General features: G+C 38.1%; 1 protein-coding gene across 2 annotated transcripts in view; it reads left to right on the top strand.

The window, feature by feature from the left end:
• Nucleotides 1-1707: 1707 nt before the first annotated feature.
• The window catches only part of Tent2 (terminal nucleotidyltransferase 2), a 48727-nt gene continuing 34105 nt past the window's right edge, over nt 1708-16329 (top strand). For both annotated transcript variants that reach the window (XM_021208317.2, XM_021208316.2), the window contains exons 1-4: nt 1708-1960; nt 7480-7653; nt 8046-8135; nt 9608-9845. In XM_021208317.2, the coding sequence (XP_021063976.1) occupies nt 7517-7653; nt 8046-8135; nt 9608-9845 (465 nt within the window). In that variant the 5' untranslated portion in view covers nt 1708-1960; nt 7480-7516. The remainder of the gene's footprint in view (nt 1961-7479; nt 7654-8045; nt 8136-9607; nt 9846-16329) is intronic.

The raw sequence follows: 16329 nt of genomic DNA, 5'->3' as shown, positions 1-16329 counted from the left end.
TAGTTTTTTTTTTTTTTTAACTTTTTAGTGTCTGTCTGGTGGTGGTCATGGTGGTGAAGTGTATACAATGTACTTGGTAGTGAAAATGTAAAGCCCCAAGTGGAGCTTCATGGTTTAAAACAGGTGTCCTAATGATTAGAAGTTCATGAAGGTGGATCAGTTTGGTACTGGGCAAGTGTGAGTATGCTGTTGGATGCGGTGAACTCTTTCATGACTTCCTAGCTACAACGCAAGGAAACTTCTGAAGCCATAGCCAACTGAAACCTTTCTGTCAGATATTTTGGTTAGAGTGAGGAGAAAAGTCATAAACACAATTTCCCTTTTAAACTGCACATTAATACTATCCACCATAAAGCTGGAATACCTGCATTATGTTCAGAAAGAACATACTCTAGAGTAATAATAACAGCAAAGAAATAGGTCAGTTTACAATATGGATCTTTCCATAACAATAAACTTTCTCTGGTGGACGATAAATACAGGCAGTAACAGCTGATAGGCAGAAAAGAAACAGAGAATGAGCCATAATTATAGTCATATTTCAATAGTTTTTCATCTTTGGGTATTGGACCCAGGGACTCACACATGATAGGCTGAACGACTGACCTACAGCCCCAGCCTTCTTATAAAACTTTCTTATGCCCAAAAGACAAGCAAGACAGGAAAACAGAGCGACGTTGAAGATCAACTTAACTGACATCTATAAAACACTCTACACAATAACTGTAGAACATACTTTATTACCAACGCACAATGAACATTTACCACATCAGATGATACTCGGAAACAAGTGACAAGTTTTAAAAAATATATATAAATGACTCATATAATTTATAGATTTTGCAGGTCAAGTGAAACGAAAACTCTTATTAAGTGGGATTCAGCTAAGTTATTCATATAATAAGTTATCAAACGACTTTAAGTATTATCACGAAGATGACCTCAGTTTGTGAGTTAAAGTAGAAAAATTAAAAATTTAATAACTAAAAAAAACCTCAGAAGAAACAAGAAAACCAAAAAGCAGTAAACAAATCATTACTTTCGGGATTGGTAACAGACAGATCCTACCGGGACAAAACAGGGCTACTGTTTACAGATTTTCAATCACTAAATCAAGCCGTTTAGACAGTTTCACCAGATACTAAAGTTCTCTCAAAGAGAAACAACATTGCTTGTTGGACAAATGAGTGCGAACTCGGGCAGGGTGCTGTGTGGGTGGTTTGGGGCATTAGAGGCATCTTTTGCCTCCAAGAAACTGTTTTTGTTTGTTTGTTTTGGGGGAGAGCATCACCCACGATTTAACACTGCTCTCTCCAGCAATGGGAAGGTTGGCTTTGGAAGGCCCTCCGCGGACAGCACAGGCCTGCTGGAAATGCCCAGCGGCCGAGCTGCTGCACGTGACTTCGGAGGCGGCGCCGGCGGAGCGCGGCCGCCGACCGCCCCGCGCGATGGCCGGCCGGGGCTGTACCTTCCCTCGCCACCATCTCGGAAGCCGCCCGGCTCAGCAGCCGCCCGCAGCCACCTAGGCTGGTCCAAGGCGGGGCTGTGCGCCTGCGCAGCCCAGCCAAACGCGCTCTGCAGGGTCAGCTGCCGGAAGTCTGACCTTTCGCTCCCGCTGCGGATTCCTTTCCGGGGTCACATTGATCTTCCGGGTACTGTGACAGGGTTGTCTACGCCGCCCCTTCGGCGACTTTTTAGTCTTCCGCCCCTTTTTTTTTTTTTCCTTTTTTTTTTTTTTCCTTTCTTTTTGTTGTCGCCACCCCCAGCCTTCCACGCCCGCGCGGGCCCGGCCTTAGGCTCGTGACTCTCCGCCGCCCTGCCCGCCCGAGCTGGGCCCCGCCGCGCCGCGCCGCGCCGCTGGCCGCTCCTACCTCTGCCTGCTCGGGCGGCGGCTCCGGCCTGGGAGCGTGTTGGCGGGCAGTGCCGCTGGGCCCCGCTCGGCCCTTCGGCGTGGACGCCGGTGAGTTTCGGGGCTTCGGTGGGGATGCACGTGTGCAGGCCCCGGTCCCCGGCCGGGCGCGTGAAACTTGGCTGAGCCTGGCGCTCCCCGGCTTAGGGGCGTCCCCAGGCCGCCCGACTTGGGGAAGAATGTTGGCGCCGCTGGCTTCTCTCTGATCTGTCTTCTCGCTAGTTCTCCTGTCGCCTCCCGCCCTACCCGCACTCCCTAGACCGAAAGAGTAAGGCTGTCTTGATACTCCCTCTTAGAGTTCCAAAAGGCAGTGGGGGCCTAAGGTAAATGTCTAAATTAACCAACTCTTGTGGAAGGCATTTATCTTTAAGACCATTAAGCAGCATGGAGTCATCTCAGTAGAAACACAGGTTGGGCCTGGCTGATGGTCGAATTCACTTTTCCTAGTCAGCTTTGTGGTTGGGCTCTCCATCTTTTATCTGCTTAAGAACACAAGGGGCAAGGTGTTTCCTGGTATCTGTGATTTAAGTTTCTTTTCTTGTTTTGCCCCTTTTGAGCGTTGTTTAAAATAGTTTGTTGATAAGAGAAAAGGAAGAGGAAAATTGTGGAAACTTAACATGTTTAGTGTATGGTTTTTGTGAAGTCACACTACCATCATAGTACATTGTTTAGTACTACAGGGCTTTGCTGTGTTAACAGCTATTAACACGGTTAATCTGTACTGAGTAGTAACCTGTAATAGAAACACTGGTTGGTGTGAATAGCCCCAGTTGTATGTGTTCGAGAGATACACAGACTCCCAAGTGAAACTCTTGGATGGAATTTAATTTTTAATAAAAAGAATGCTCTGTTTAAAGCCTGAAGGTGGTTTTGACAGTGCATGCTGAGCAGGATTTGGGAGTTACACTTGTGGAACAAAGAACGGGTCCAAGACACATAGAGTGCAGCACACCTAACTTGGTTTAGTCAAACAGTTCTTGTTTATAGTGGGTAACTGCTACTTTCTTAGGAACCTTGATGAAGAGACAGTTATGTAAACTTGAGTCGTCTATAACTTGTTGTTGAGATCAATTTGACTACAGTCAATTCCAGTTGCAAATTAAGAGACCAAAGACTGTTATCGCTAGAAATACTCTGTTTCTGTCTTGTCTCATGCCTGTTCATTTACACATAAACCTGTATTAATCTTGCCTTGATTTAAGCGTATTAGACAAAGCAGTCTTTTAAGGTTCTTTTCTCAAGGCAAGAAGTAGTACAATGCTTTCTAAAAACAGTACACATTTTACCTAGATTATCCTGTTTTACTCTTTTGTACAGATTTAAAAGCCAATAACTTAAGGTATGAAAAGTAGGATACTCTCTATTTCTGGGTGTTACTATAAAATTTAATCATACGACTACAGAAAATGTGAAATAACTTACAGGTAGTCTCTAGTGGGGGAAGCTTTATGAAGACTATAAAGAAAATGGTTAAAATTTTATGAAGTTCTGATAAAGTGATGATAGTTTCACTTGATCTTATTTCATTAGACTATATTTTACAAACATCTCTTGTGTTTTGTTTTGCTATTCAGTCAGGATCTCTCTATAGCTTTTGCTAGCCTAGGACTTAGCATGGCTTTGGACCAGGCAGGCCTTGAACTCACCGAGATCTGCCTACCTCTGTCTTCTAAGCAGTGGGATCAAAGGTGTGTATGCTACCACACCTGGCTCTCTGGTTTTGCAGTGAATCATTGTTTTAATATCATTACAATCATTGAAGTATATTAGGAAACAGTTTTGAAATCTCTGGGTTTTGATGAACTTTCTTCTCTCTAGAGGATCGTGTAGGCTATGGGGTGGGTGTGGGTGTGCTAAGCCTAGAATGCCGCTCGCTGGTTACCTTTCTTAGGAATGGTTCTGCTTTGAAGTCTGTCGGGTAAGCTTGACTTAAGGGTCAAAATGCCCGAGAGAACCTGGCTAGTATTCATTTTAGGACTCCAGAAGAATGACTGTTTCTCAGAGGCAGGCTGATCTCTGTGAGTTCAAGGCCAGCCAGGTCTACATTCAAGACAGCAAGGCTACATAGTGAGACCCTTTCTCTATAAATAATACATAGAAGTTAATACTTATTTTGCATTTGAATATACTGAATTAGATATGTACCCTAGAATTTTTGGCTATGAAAAATTTAAGCCGAGAATCATCTGGTTTTAATGTTGTAGAGTAGTTTAGTATACCATATCCTCTTTTGACTTCTACTTAGTTTGGATTTGATCATATAATAGGATAGAAATAAAGGTGAGAGCTTGATTGGGTGGTGGTGGCGCACCCCTTTAGTCCCAGCACTTGGGAGGCAGAGGCAGGCGGATTTCTGAGTTCAAGGCCAGCCTGGTCTACAAAGTGAGTTCCAGGACAGCCAGGGCTACACAGAGAAACCCTGTCTCAAAAAAACCAAACCAACCAAACAAAAACAAACAAAAAAAAGTGAGAGCTTGTTACTGGCATTTCTGCATCTTTTAAGTCTGAATGCAGACATATATGACTTGTTTGGGTCCAGAAGAAAAAACCAGCATATTGTTGATTGGAACTGGAGTCGCCGTGTTGGTGCTGAGTGAGGGCTGTACCTGGGTCCACTGTAAGAGCGTCAGTGCTCTTGACCTCAACACTCCAGTCCCCTTGTTTGCTTTTAGAGATAGGTCTTCACTCCTTTGAAACGCAAGCTGTGCTTACACCGCACAGCCATCTGCCTCAGCCTCCTGCGGTCTGGGGTTCGGGGTGTACCACTCCTGCTAGCGGAGAGAACTTTCTTGGGTTTTGAGTCTTCTTTGGCCGGGCTGGGTGTGACCTTGCTGTGGTTTCCAGCTCGTCCCAACCTGCGGATCATCTTCCCTTAGCTGTCCAGGCCCTGGGATCTCAGGTGTGTGCCTCTCTGAGTGGCTTGACGTAGAACTTTTTAGTCAAGTATAGATTTTTTCCTAAGTATAGATGCTGCTTTTACTTAGGTCCATAGTTTTTGTATTCCAAAAAAACGGTATGTCAAGCAAAATTCATTATGGTAACCACTTAATGACTTTTTTTTTTTTTCATAAACTTGGTGAGAAAGATTGTGTTTGAATGAGCAGTTTGTTCGGGGAAGCAGAGTAAAGGGAACCAAGTCCTAACCATTCCTTCCCTCTGAGCAGCGTAATAGTACAGGTCAGCAGTTACTGGTAAAGAAATAACAACCAACTGTCCCCAGCCCCATCGCAGGGAGTGTGGACTTGGTGGGGGATTGGAGAGACTTATTTCCTGTGGGAAATACTTTGTCTCTGGTACAAATTAGAGTTAGGCATTTGGAGAGAGGATTTTTCAGAATTGAAAAACCAAGGAACAAGGTTTGTATGCATGAGTTTTAGTTTCTTTCTAGGCTCCTCCAGCCCCTTTCTAACTCTTAGAAATTTTCGAATCCTCTAATTTTTTTTTTTTTTTTTGTAATTCATTTAACTGTCTAGGTATTATTTTTCTTTTATTAAAAGCTTTCATAGTTCATTATTTTATTTGCTTATTAGAAAACAAAATCTAGTAGTTTTTGGAGCCTGAGGCATCCTTTACGCATGTAGTATATACATATAAAACTTGTATTATTATACAAATTCATAACAAATATATACAAATACAAAAATATGGTAGATTTATTTTTAGCTTTTTTCTTTTTTTTTCCCCTCCTATTTAATTATTTTTTTTTTTCCCAAGACAGGTTTGCTCTGTGTAGCTCTGGCTTTCCTAGAATTCTCTTTGTAGATCAGGCTGGCTTTGAACTCACAGGTCTGCCTGCTTCTGCCTCCCAAGTGCTGGAAAAGGTTTGTAACACCACACCCAGGTATTTTTAGTTTCTGAGAATTCTCCACACTGATTTCCAGAATTCATGGACCAGTTTGTAATCCCACAGTGAATGAGTGAGGGTTCCTTTTCCCTCACAACCCCTCTCGCTTTCGCTATTCATTGTCTTGTTGATCTTAGCCTTTCTGACTGAGATAAGATGATATCAAAGTTGTTTGGACTTGCATTTCTTAATTATTATCTTAAGATCATCTTTCTGCTCTGTCAACTTCCCTTTTCAATCCTTCTGGGAACTTAGCTAGTCTGGGCTTTCTTTTGAGACAGTCTCATGATGCTACTCTAGCTAGCCAGAAACTTATAACCAGGCTGGTTATAAGTCACCAGTGCCTGAGAACAGTTTTGCGCCTCCCACCCTAGTCTCCTGAATGCTAGGACTACTAGTGTATGTCACCTTTCTCTTTTTGCCCTCCATATATACAAATACTTTCATTTTTCCTATAGACAGGGACTTAAGAACATTTTACTTAAGCTTTAAAAAGTTAAAGGCATTCATTTGTGACTTGTGCCTACCACTGTTGCTATTAGAAAGTCCAGAGACATTTTTGATCCCCAGCTTCTTACTACTTCCTCCTCTGGAATATTAATAAATTGTTTTTCTCTGGATATTCTGAAATTTCATCTGTGTGTATATGTAATTTTTAGTCTAGGACAATTTTTTTATTTGTTCAGTGATTTTCATCTTTGCGTTTTTCTGTTTTTTCATGAACTTTGCTGAAATGATAGCATATTTGGGTTCTCTAGGCTTTTATCATTATTATTATTATTATTATTATTCCTTTTTGTTCATTGTTACAGTTTTTGCATATTTTCTTTTTTTTCCTCCCTCTTTGGTGATCTGTGAATACATTATTTTAGGCATGAGCCTAAATGGAAGATATATGTGCTTGGCAGCCATTATCATTTCTTATAGATAAACTAGTAAGTTATCCTCTTTTTCATGGCAGACCCTTTTACTGTGATATATCATTTTGCTTATTGTTATATTATACACAGTTCCTCAGCTAAGAGTTTTCTAATTTCCTAGTTTAAGAAGGTGGCCAGGGAGTATTATTTTTACTTTATTTGGCTTTTGTATGCTACCTTACCTACCCCTTTGCTGGATTAGTCATTGAAAAAATTTTTCAAAAGGAGCATTTAGTATCTTTCTAGGTTAGTGAGATGCTCTGATTGTCCTCTGTAGTTTTTCTTCCTCTGTGAACAAGACTATGTTATTGTATCTTTTATGCATAGACATTGAGAAGAATCTTGGAATTTTATGAATTGGTAGGTGACATACATTCCTCATTTCTTCAGATATGTAAAGTACCATATCCTAGTCAGGTCCTCACATGATAGCTTGTACCTTCTTATGAGTTATGTTGTGAATAAATGTAACAGTCTGACCAGTTTAATTAAATTTCTTGAATGATTTGTTGCTAGAATAGTGGTGATTAAAATATTTGTTGCTACTAAGGTAAACTTGCTAGAGTAAATGCATCAGAAAATTTGAAACATGCATAATATTGAAAACGTTTGAGTGTGGTTTAGATTTTGAATTAACTCAGTGATTTGTTACCTATAGTAGAACGCAAAGCCTATTTAAACTATCAGAAATAACTTTGCAAATGAAATGACTAATTTGATAGCTGATTATTTTAAGTAGAAAATACTTATCAAAGAGTTCTTTATCTTTAAGCTATAATAATACAGATTATCCTTTTAAATTATAGGTAGAAGAATACATGTTTACCTTTAGTGAACAAGAGCATGTTCCCAAACTCGATTTTGGGTCGTCCACCCTTCACTCCAACCCACCAACAGCATAATAACTTCTTTGCTCTCTCACCAACTCTTTATTCACACCAGCAACTTATAGATGCACAATTCAACTTTCAAAATGTAGAGTAAGTACAGTGATCTATTGAACCATGTCATTCTCTTTGATATAAAGTTTTGTGTTCAGTATTTGAAAATAGAGAAACTATTATTATTTATTTTTAAAGGATTTATTTATTTATTTTATGTATGTGATACACTGTTACTTTCTTCAGACACAGAAGAGGTTATTGGATCCCCATTACAGATGGTTGTGGTTGCTGGGAATTGAACTCAGGACCTCTGGAAGAGCAGTCAGTGTTCTTAACCACTTAGCCATCTCTCCAGCCCTGAGAAAATATTATTAAACCTTGGGGTTTTTGTTTGTTTTGTTTTATGACTAGTAAAGTATTTAGTTTGTGTGGAATTTTTGTTTCTAAGGAAAAATATTCATGTCACTATTGTTGTTTGCTTTTGGTAGCTTGTCTAGAGCTGTGTCCTTACAGCCCCTGACATATGGAACTGTCAGTCCAATACAGACCTCAACATCCCCATTATTTCGAGGAAGGAAGTAAGTATTTCTTGAGTGTTTTAGAAGAAATGTTATAGTCCTAAGAACTGTGTAACAGTTTTATAAAATTATATGGACAGTGTAGTCTATAATTTTGTAGTTATACAAAAGTTGAAGGATGGAAACACGGATGTTATAGCTGGAATTTGAAATGTAGCTTTCTGCTTCTAGAACCAAGGCTTTATGATGAACATTCCAATTTTTCCGAATTGTCATTGGAAAAGTTATATACTGGTTCTAAGAATATTGGCTTCATTAGTTTTATTTGTGTATTTTTTTTGAAATTGCCTTAGTAGCCATGAGTAAAGATAAGTTCCGTTAGTTCATAGTTAGAGATTTTTTTTAAATTAATATTTTAATTGGAGATACTCAGTGTGTATGCTGTAATTACTTTCAGTATTAAAAATAACAAATGAACATTTATGTGTCTAGCCCTGTATACTTTTACTTATGAGTAGGAGTTCAGTTATTTTGCGAGTCTGCAAAGATAGAAGAGTTAAAAGACTCCCAGAGGAGCGGTGTAATAGTAAATCCTTTAGATGGTGCTGGCCCAAAGGCTTTTCGAGCTAGAAAGGCATTGGACCATTTTCTGTGACGTAAGCTATGTTATGTGAACGAACGTCTTAGTAAATACTCCCTTGTCAGCTTACTTGCCTCCCTCCTTTCTGGTCCTGGGGTTTGAACCCAGGGCTTTGCAAAAGCTTGGCAAGCTTACTCTTTTGACTTAATTAATTTTTTGTTTTTTTGAAACATTTGGAATTTGTGAAGTATGTAAAAGATTGTCTAGTGGACATCTGGTGCTCTTTTGCTACAGTCATTGGCCGCAGACCTCAGCTGTTGGTTTTTCTTCCACTCTCACAGTTCCCCTGAGTTACAGGGAAGGAAATTGTTGGCGTTGCTTTATGCTAAGACATGGCAGCCTTTTCCTTATAAAGTACATGAAACCTATGTAACCAGAATACTTTAATCACACCCAAGACATTTATGTTAACACACATGATCTGAAGTACAGCTTTTTTCAAGTATCTCCTGCAGTTCTTTACCTTTTTATAGCCTTTATAAAAATGTCCATTTCCCCCCACCAATGAGCCAGAACATAGGTCTGTTCAAAGACCCTTAAAAATATATGTGTGTGTGTATCACTATATATTACTCAATTTAGTTAACCTATTGTTAGTTATTTTTAATTCTTAGCAATTGTATAATGCATAAGTAGCCATTTTTCTACAGTGTGTTCAATGTGGTGACTCATTTTGGTAGTTCAAATGCATATCATTAATTATCTTTATTTTTGTCAGGCATTGGAAGGCATTTCTTGTGCTGAAAGTAAATAGTAAAAGTCCACTGGGGAGTTTACAATGCTGCCTTTTCCAAAGAGTTACCACATTGTTATTATCTGTTTGCATGTTTTTGCATCTCTCTGGTCAGGAAGCTGTGACTTTAGTCACTAAGGTATATTTGCTTGTTTTCAGGAGAATAAGCGATGAAAAAGCTTTTCCTCTTGATGGTAAACGGCAGCGTTTCCACTCACCCCACCATGAGCCAACTATAATCAACCAGCTAGTGCCTTTATCAAGTGACAGAAGATATTCCATGCCACCGCTGTTTCACACGCACTATATACCAGATATAGTCAGATGTGTTCCACCTCTTCGAGAAATTCCACTGTTAGAACCTCGAGAAATCACACTGCCTGAGGCCAAAGATAAGGTAATTTTAATACAGTTGTTTGTTTTGCCTTTTGAAATTTCATATAAAGAATGTATTAAAAGGATCAAGAGTACCTAATTTTCTACATTTATTTTCTTTCTAAATATCACTGATTTTCCTGTCATGAGTATACCTTTCAGGATCAGACCTTTTTTTAATTTACAAAATTTGGGATTAGAACCTAAAACATTTGATTTCTTAGTTGTCTCTTGCAACCTATTGTTTTTTTGAATAAATGAATGAATGAATGAATGAATGAATGACTTGGTGGTGGTAGTGGGTTTTTTGAGACAAGGTCTCTTTGTAGCTCTGGTGGTCCTAGAATTTACTCTATAGACCAAGCTGGTCTAGATAGAATTCACAAACATTTGCCTGTGTCTGTCCAAGTGCTCAGATGAAAGGTGTATACCACCACACCCAATACAATGGGTTTTTACTATAGAAAAACATGGCCATTCATATGGAGATTGTAATAAAAATGGTAAAAAGCATTGTTTTTTTTGGGATGTTCTCTGGGGAAATAATATTTAAATGGTGTGACCAAGAAAGGTTTATCAAAAAGATCAGTAAAAGTTATTTTGGTTAAGTGGAAGAATTTGCTCCTTCTTGGAAAATGATGTTAACATTGGGAACAAAGAGTTATTTAATATCTCGTGGTAGAAGAATGTTGCTCCCCTCAGCTATGTTTAGTGAAGGTTAAGAAACACTTGTAGGTAATTGGGAAAGGTGTGTAATGTCTGTCATCCTTTTGTTCTCTGAGTGCTGCTGTAAAGTTCCTCTCCTTGTCTGCCTTACTCCTCTTTACAGACTCTTGCGTGTAGTTCAAGTTGGCCTTAGATTGAAATTTACCCTTTTCAAATATACAAATCAGTAGATTTTATTAAGGTCATAAAGTTGTGCAGTTACCCATTTCCAAAACATATTCACTATTCCCATGAAAACTTGTACCACAACAGTGTTCACGTTCCTTCCCACTTCCTGTAAATAGAATCATGTGATCTATGGCCATTTGTGCCTATGTTCTTTCATTTCACGTAATGATTTTAGGGTTTATCAATGTGTATTTGTTTTTGTTTTTGATTTTTGTTTTTTTGTTCTGTTTTTTTTTTTTTTTTTTGGTTTTTTCAAGACAGGGTTTCTCTGTATAACCCTGGCTGTCCTGGAACTTACTATGTAGACCAGGCTGGCCTTGAACTCAGAAATCTGCCTGCCTCTGCCTCCCAAGTGCTGGAATTAAAGGCGTGTGCCACCACGCCCGGCTTGTTTTTGTTTTGAGACTACTTGCCATGTAGTTTAGGCTGGTCTTAAACACACTAGCCTCCTGCCTCAGCTTCACTGAGTGTTGGAATTGCATTTTTTCAGTTGAATAATATTTTATTGTGTAGATATATACTATGTTTTGCTAACATATTTCTCAAATGATGGACTTTTAGGTTTCTTACTCTGGCTGTTAATAATGGTACTGTAAATGTCTTATATACAGAATTTTGAGTGGATATGTGTTTTTGCTCTTGATATGTACACAGAAGTGAAATTGTTGGGTAATATGGTTAACATATGTTCAACCATTTAGGAACCACCTAAATGTGCTATAAAGTGGATTTTACGTGTATACAGATACTCAAATTTGCTTATGTCCCTGTGACATTTGTTTGTGTCTGTCTCTCAATTCCTTATATTATTAGAGATGGAATCCAGGGCTTTCAACATGCTAGGCAAATACTAAATTACTGTCAAGGTTTAGCCATTTTTTTTTCTTTAAAGATTTATTTATTATTATGCATACACTTTAGCTGTTTTCAGACACATGAGAAGAGGGCATCAGATCTCATTACCAGTGGTTGTGAACCACCATGTTTTTGCTGGGATTTGAACTCAGGACCTTCGGGAGAGCAGTCACTGCTCTTACTCACCAAGCTATCTCGCGCCCCCCCCCTTTAAAGATTTATTTACTATATTTATATGAGTACACTATAACTGTTTTCAGACACATCAGAAGAGGGCGTCAGATTCTATTACAGACGGTTGTGAGCCACCATGTGGTTGCCGGGAATTAAACTCAGAACCTCTGGAAGAGCAGTTAGTGCTCTTAACTGCTGAGCCATCTCTCCAGCTCCTCAAGGTTTATCCTTAACTTGCCTCTTTATTGGAGTCTTCTGGTATAACAGTGGTTTCAGTTTCCATTCCTTAATGTATGGTGATACTAGCATCTTTTTTTTTTTTTTTTTTTTTTAAAGTTTTTTTTTTTGAGACAGGGTTTCTCTGTGTAGCCCTGGCTGTCCTGGAACCCACTTTGTAGACCAGGCTGGCCTTGAACTCAGAAATCCACCTGCCTCTGCCTCCCGAGTGCTGGGATTAGAGGCGTGTGCCACCACCACCTGGCTTAGCATCTTATTTTTTACTTGGTGGACATTTGTGTGTTCCTTGGAGAGGTGTCCATTCAGATTCTTTGTTCAGATTTTAGTAGATTGTCTTTTTATTACTGAATTGTAAGAATTATTTTTATATATCTAAGTAGTAGCTTTTATCAGATAGATGATTTGCAAATGTTTTGTCTTTCTGTGATTGTATTTTTAGATTTATTGTGATGTCTTCTAAAGCACAAAAATTCTTCATTTTTTGACAGTTAAGTTTATTAGTTTTTCTTTGGTTGCTTATGCTATTAGTGTTGAATCTCAGAAACCATCTTTCAGTACAGTATCTTGAATATTGATGCCTGTGTACTGAGGTACAAGATCGAGATCTATCATCCATCCATCCATCCACCCACCCACCTCCATACCTACCTACACTCTCCCTCCCTCCCTCCCTCCCTCCCTCCCTCCCTCTCTCTCTCTCCTGACAGTGTCTTACTATGTAGCTCTAGCTAGCCTGAAACTTGATAAATAGACCAGGCTGTCCTTGAGGTCACATAATTCTCCTGAGGGTTAGAACGTGCTCTAAGAAGTTTTACTTTTATTCCTTATATTTAGGACTTTGATCCATTTGTAATTAATTTATATATATGGTAGGAAGTAGGCTCCATCTGTATTTTCTGATGGTTGGTTCATTTGTCCCAAGACTTTATCCGTTCTATGCCACCAGTTTCCTTGAAGTAGGAACAAGTAGACAAAATCAATGAGAAAGATGAGAAAGCAAAATAAAAATACCAACATAGGATGTTGTGCTGCTCTTTTTCCCTCATTCCTTCATTCTTTCTTCGTTTTTCTTTCTAAGTTTAACTCCTGATACCATATTGTGAAAGCCTATGTTATAAAGCAAATGCAGTGAATTCTCTGAATATACTTACTATATATGGATTTTAAACGTATGCATGCTAGTAGGACATTTAAAAATGGGTTTATTATGCATAGATATTGGAATATGTTTTGTATATATTTATGTTTGTATTAGGCTAATAGGGCAAACCAGAGAACTTACTTTTACATGTAGCCGAGGCATATGTTGATTATTTGTAAATTTAATAAAGTATAATTCATTTTAGTTGGTAATAAATCATATAAGATGAGATTCCAAATCTGTTTTGCTTAGTCATATAGAAAAATTTCTCACAAATGTACTATCTTTGGAATTAAGGTGTTTCCCCCAGAAAAGTAAAGATAGATTTTGTAGTTGAACCTATTTCTTTGAGTGATAACTTTATTTCTGCCTTTTTGTGAGAAAAAGAAGGAAAGCATTTCTGTTTCTTCTTGTGACAGTTTTTGGAGCTAGGATCTCTCTGTGTAGCATACCTGTCTTTGAACTCATGCTCCTCCTGGTTCCGCTTTCTGGAAGCTCAGATTACAGGTGTGTGCTACCATGCCTAGCTTAAATGCTGCTCACTTTTCCAGGAAATGGCTGTTTACCAGTGTCACTGTTCTGTCGATAGTTCTCATGTTATATTTATTCTTTCAACATCCTAGTGGCATATAGCATATAGCTATGGTACTAAATTTGATTAAGTTGAGAAAGTTAAAGAGTTTGCTTGAAGTCTTACCTATTAAGTGTTAAAACCAAGATTTGACCTGTGTCTTTAAAAATGCAGAGAGGAGTTGGTTAATGGGCTTAAAGTCAAAAATGGGGAGATCCCATTGTGATACCTGGATGTAATATCACATGATCTGTGACAGTAATTACTAATAATTTTACTGAGTGACTATTGCTGCTAGCAGTGTGATCACCAATTGCATGTTACTCCTATAAAGTGTATAGTGAATACAGTATTTAATGTGCGTTATTAATTAGGCAGTGATTTGGGTCCTTGAATGTGTAATCAAATGACATTGAAAGTTTTTGAAAAGATCAAATAGTACTATGAATTTATATTTTTGGGAGGATAATTTTTTGCAGAATAGAGTTGTTTAGAATGAGGTGGTCTTGAAGGTGGACTGTCATCTTAGGTTGTTAAGGTATCTGGATAAGAAATACTGCAGCATTAAGTTGTAACAGATGGCAGGGAAAATGATATGGGAGATAGTGTATAAGGATTATGGATAGATAGGGCTTTGCTTTGTGGCTCAGGGTGGCTTCAAATTCACAGCTCTCCAGCCTTAGCTTCCTGAGTGCTGGGATTACAAATATGCACCATTTTGGCTCACATATAACCACAGTAGATTTCATTTCAGCATTGCTGCAGTTTCCTCGTTGTGTTATGCAACAGATACTCTATACCTACTGTGGTGTCTGGGGTTACTTGCTTCTACTTCAATTAGCAAGCATTTTTTTGATTTTTTTTTTTTAAAGACCAGATAACAAATATTCTAAGCATTTAAGCTATTTGGGCTATTTGCTTTTTTCCCTCCAGTTAATAAAATGTGAAAGTAATTTAACTTGTTCATATATTACGGACTGGAGCTGTATTTGGCCTGCGGGTTCTAGTTTATCAACTTCTGGATAAATAAAATCTAATCTTTACGTGATATTAAAACTTTTACATTAACCATTTTTACTGAATTTATTACAAACTTGGGTGCCTGTATCTTCTTGTTATAACAAATAGCAAACTATATACATTAAATGTAATCAATACTGTTAGTAAGTCTTTCAGCTTTAACCATTCCAATATTATATTAGTATAATATGCCAACTGATCATATCCTATGACTGATCATAGGACCAATCTTAGTTTAGTCCATACTTTTCCCTCTTTAGTTTTGGGTCAACTTCTGGTTGTCATGTATTAGTCATGAGCATATGTCTGTTTCTTTTTTTCCCTGACAGTGCTGCTGTATCTCTTTAGCTTCTTTTTTCTCCTCCTTCTGAGTATTCTTGATCTTTCACTTTTCCAAAACACACATTTTCTAATTATTATATTGACACTACATTATCTGTCTCAAGAGAATTGATATATTTACCAATAGTTTTGTTAGTATGGTATATTTTTATTTTTGTTTTGAGATAGGGCATTGCTCTGTAGTTCCTACTGACCTCAAACTCATATCACTTCTGCCTCCAGCTCCCACGTGCTGGGAGGACAGATGTTGAGCATAGCAGGCTTACTTCTCACATATTTAGATGTCTCTCATGTCAGTATTTGTGAATTCCAGTCTATATGTTTGGCATAACTTTTGAAAAATAGATTTATCAATAATTTCATGCACTTTGCTGCTGTCATAAATTTTTTCTAAAATAAAATTTTTAGTGTTCATATGTATGGTTTAAATTGTTATCTTCCCAGTGAATTAAAATGAGAAAAGGCCTTTAGAAATATGTTAAAATGTCCTCAAGTCTCCATGGAAATGTGCTTTATCTTAGCAGTGTTTCTCTGTTCATTCTTTTCTTAGAAAAACTTTATGGAAATTATTTCACATCTTTTTCAGGTATTCTCAAATCTCTTTTTTTAATTCTTTTAAATTTTATTCCTATTCCTGAGATTTTAGTTTTCTCTCTCTTCTCTCCCCCTTCCCCTCCCACTCTCTCTCAATGTGTGTGTGTTATCTGTGTTTGATTAAGATGGCTCCTTTTTCTGGGCTCCTTTTAGGTGGAGGAAGTTGGGCAGGTTAGCTCACAGCTCTAGGGCTCTTTTTCTGTTTTACTTCTTCCCTTCTTTTGTCTAGAACAGGAACGTTGACTTTTCTATTACCGATGCTTTAGACCAAATATTCCCAGGGGACAGTTAACCTTATGTCTCGTAGGATGATTAGTTGTATCCCTTGTCTTTTGAGACCCCTGTTATGGTAACCAAAATAGTTTCCAAACATTATCAAATACCTTCAGTAGTCAGAATCATTCTAGACCTTTCCTCTGTTTCTCATGGCTTTGCTCTGTTTAGATTTCAGTGCCTGACAATGTTTTGATTGTTATACAGGGACTTTCCTTTAAAGTCCTTGAACTTTCAAAGGACTTCTTGCATTTGCTTTTAAATTATAGCTTGAGAAGGTTTCTACTAGAATTGTATACTACATCAATTGTATTCTACGTCAGCAGTGAGCCTTCAGTTTGGAGGGAAAGAAGCAAAAAGCAGTAGTAGCTAGAGACCATTTGATCTCTGAGTATGGGATTCAAG

Source organism: Mus pahari, chromosome 11 (assembly GCF_900095145.1).
Source record: "Mus pahari chromosome 11, PAHARI_EIJ_v1.1, whole genome shotgun sequence".
Lineage (NCBI taxonomy): Eukaryota > Metazoa > Chordata > Mammalia > Rodentia > Muridae > Mus > Mus pahari.
This window is presented reverse-complemented; position numbering and strand designations above follow the sequence as displayed.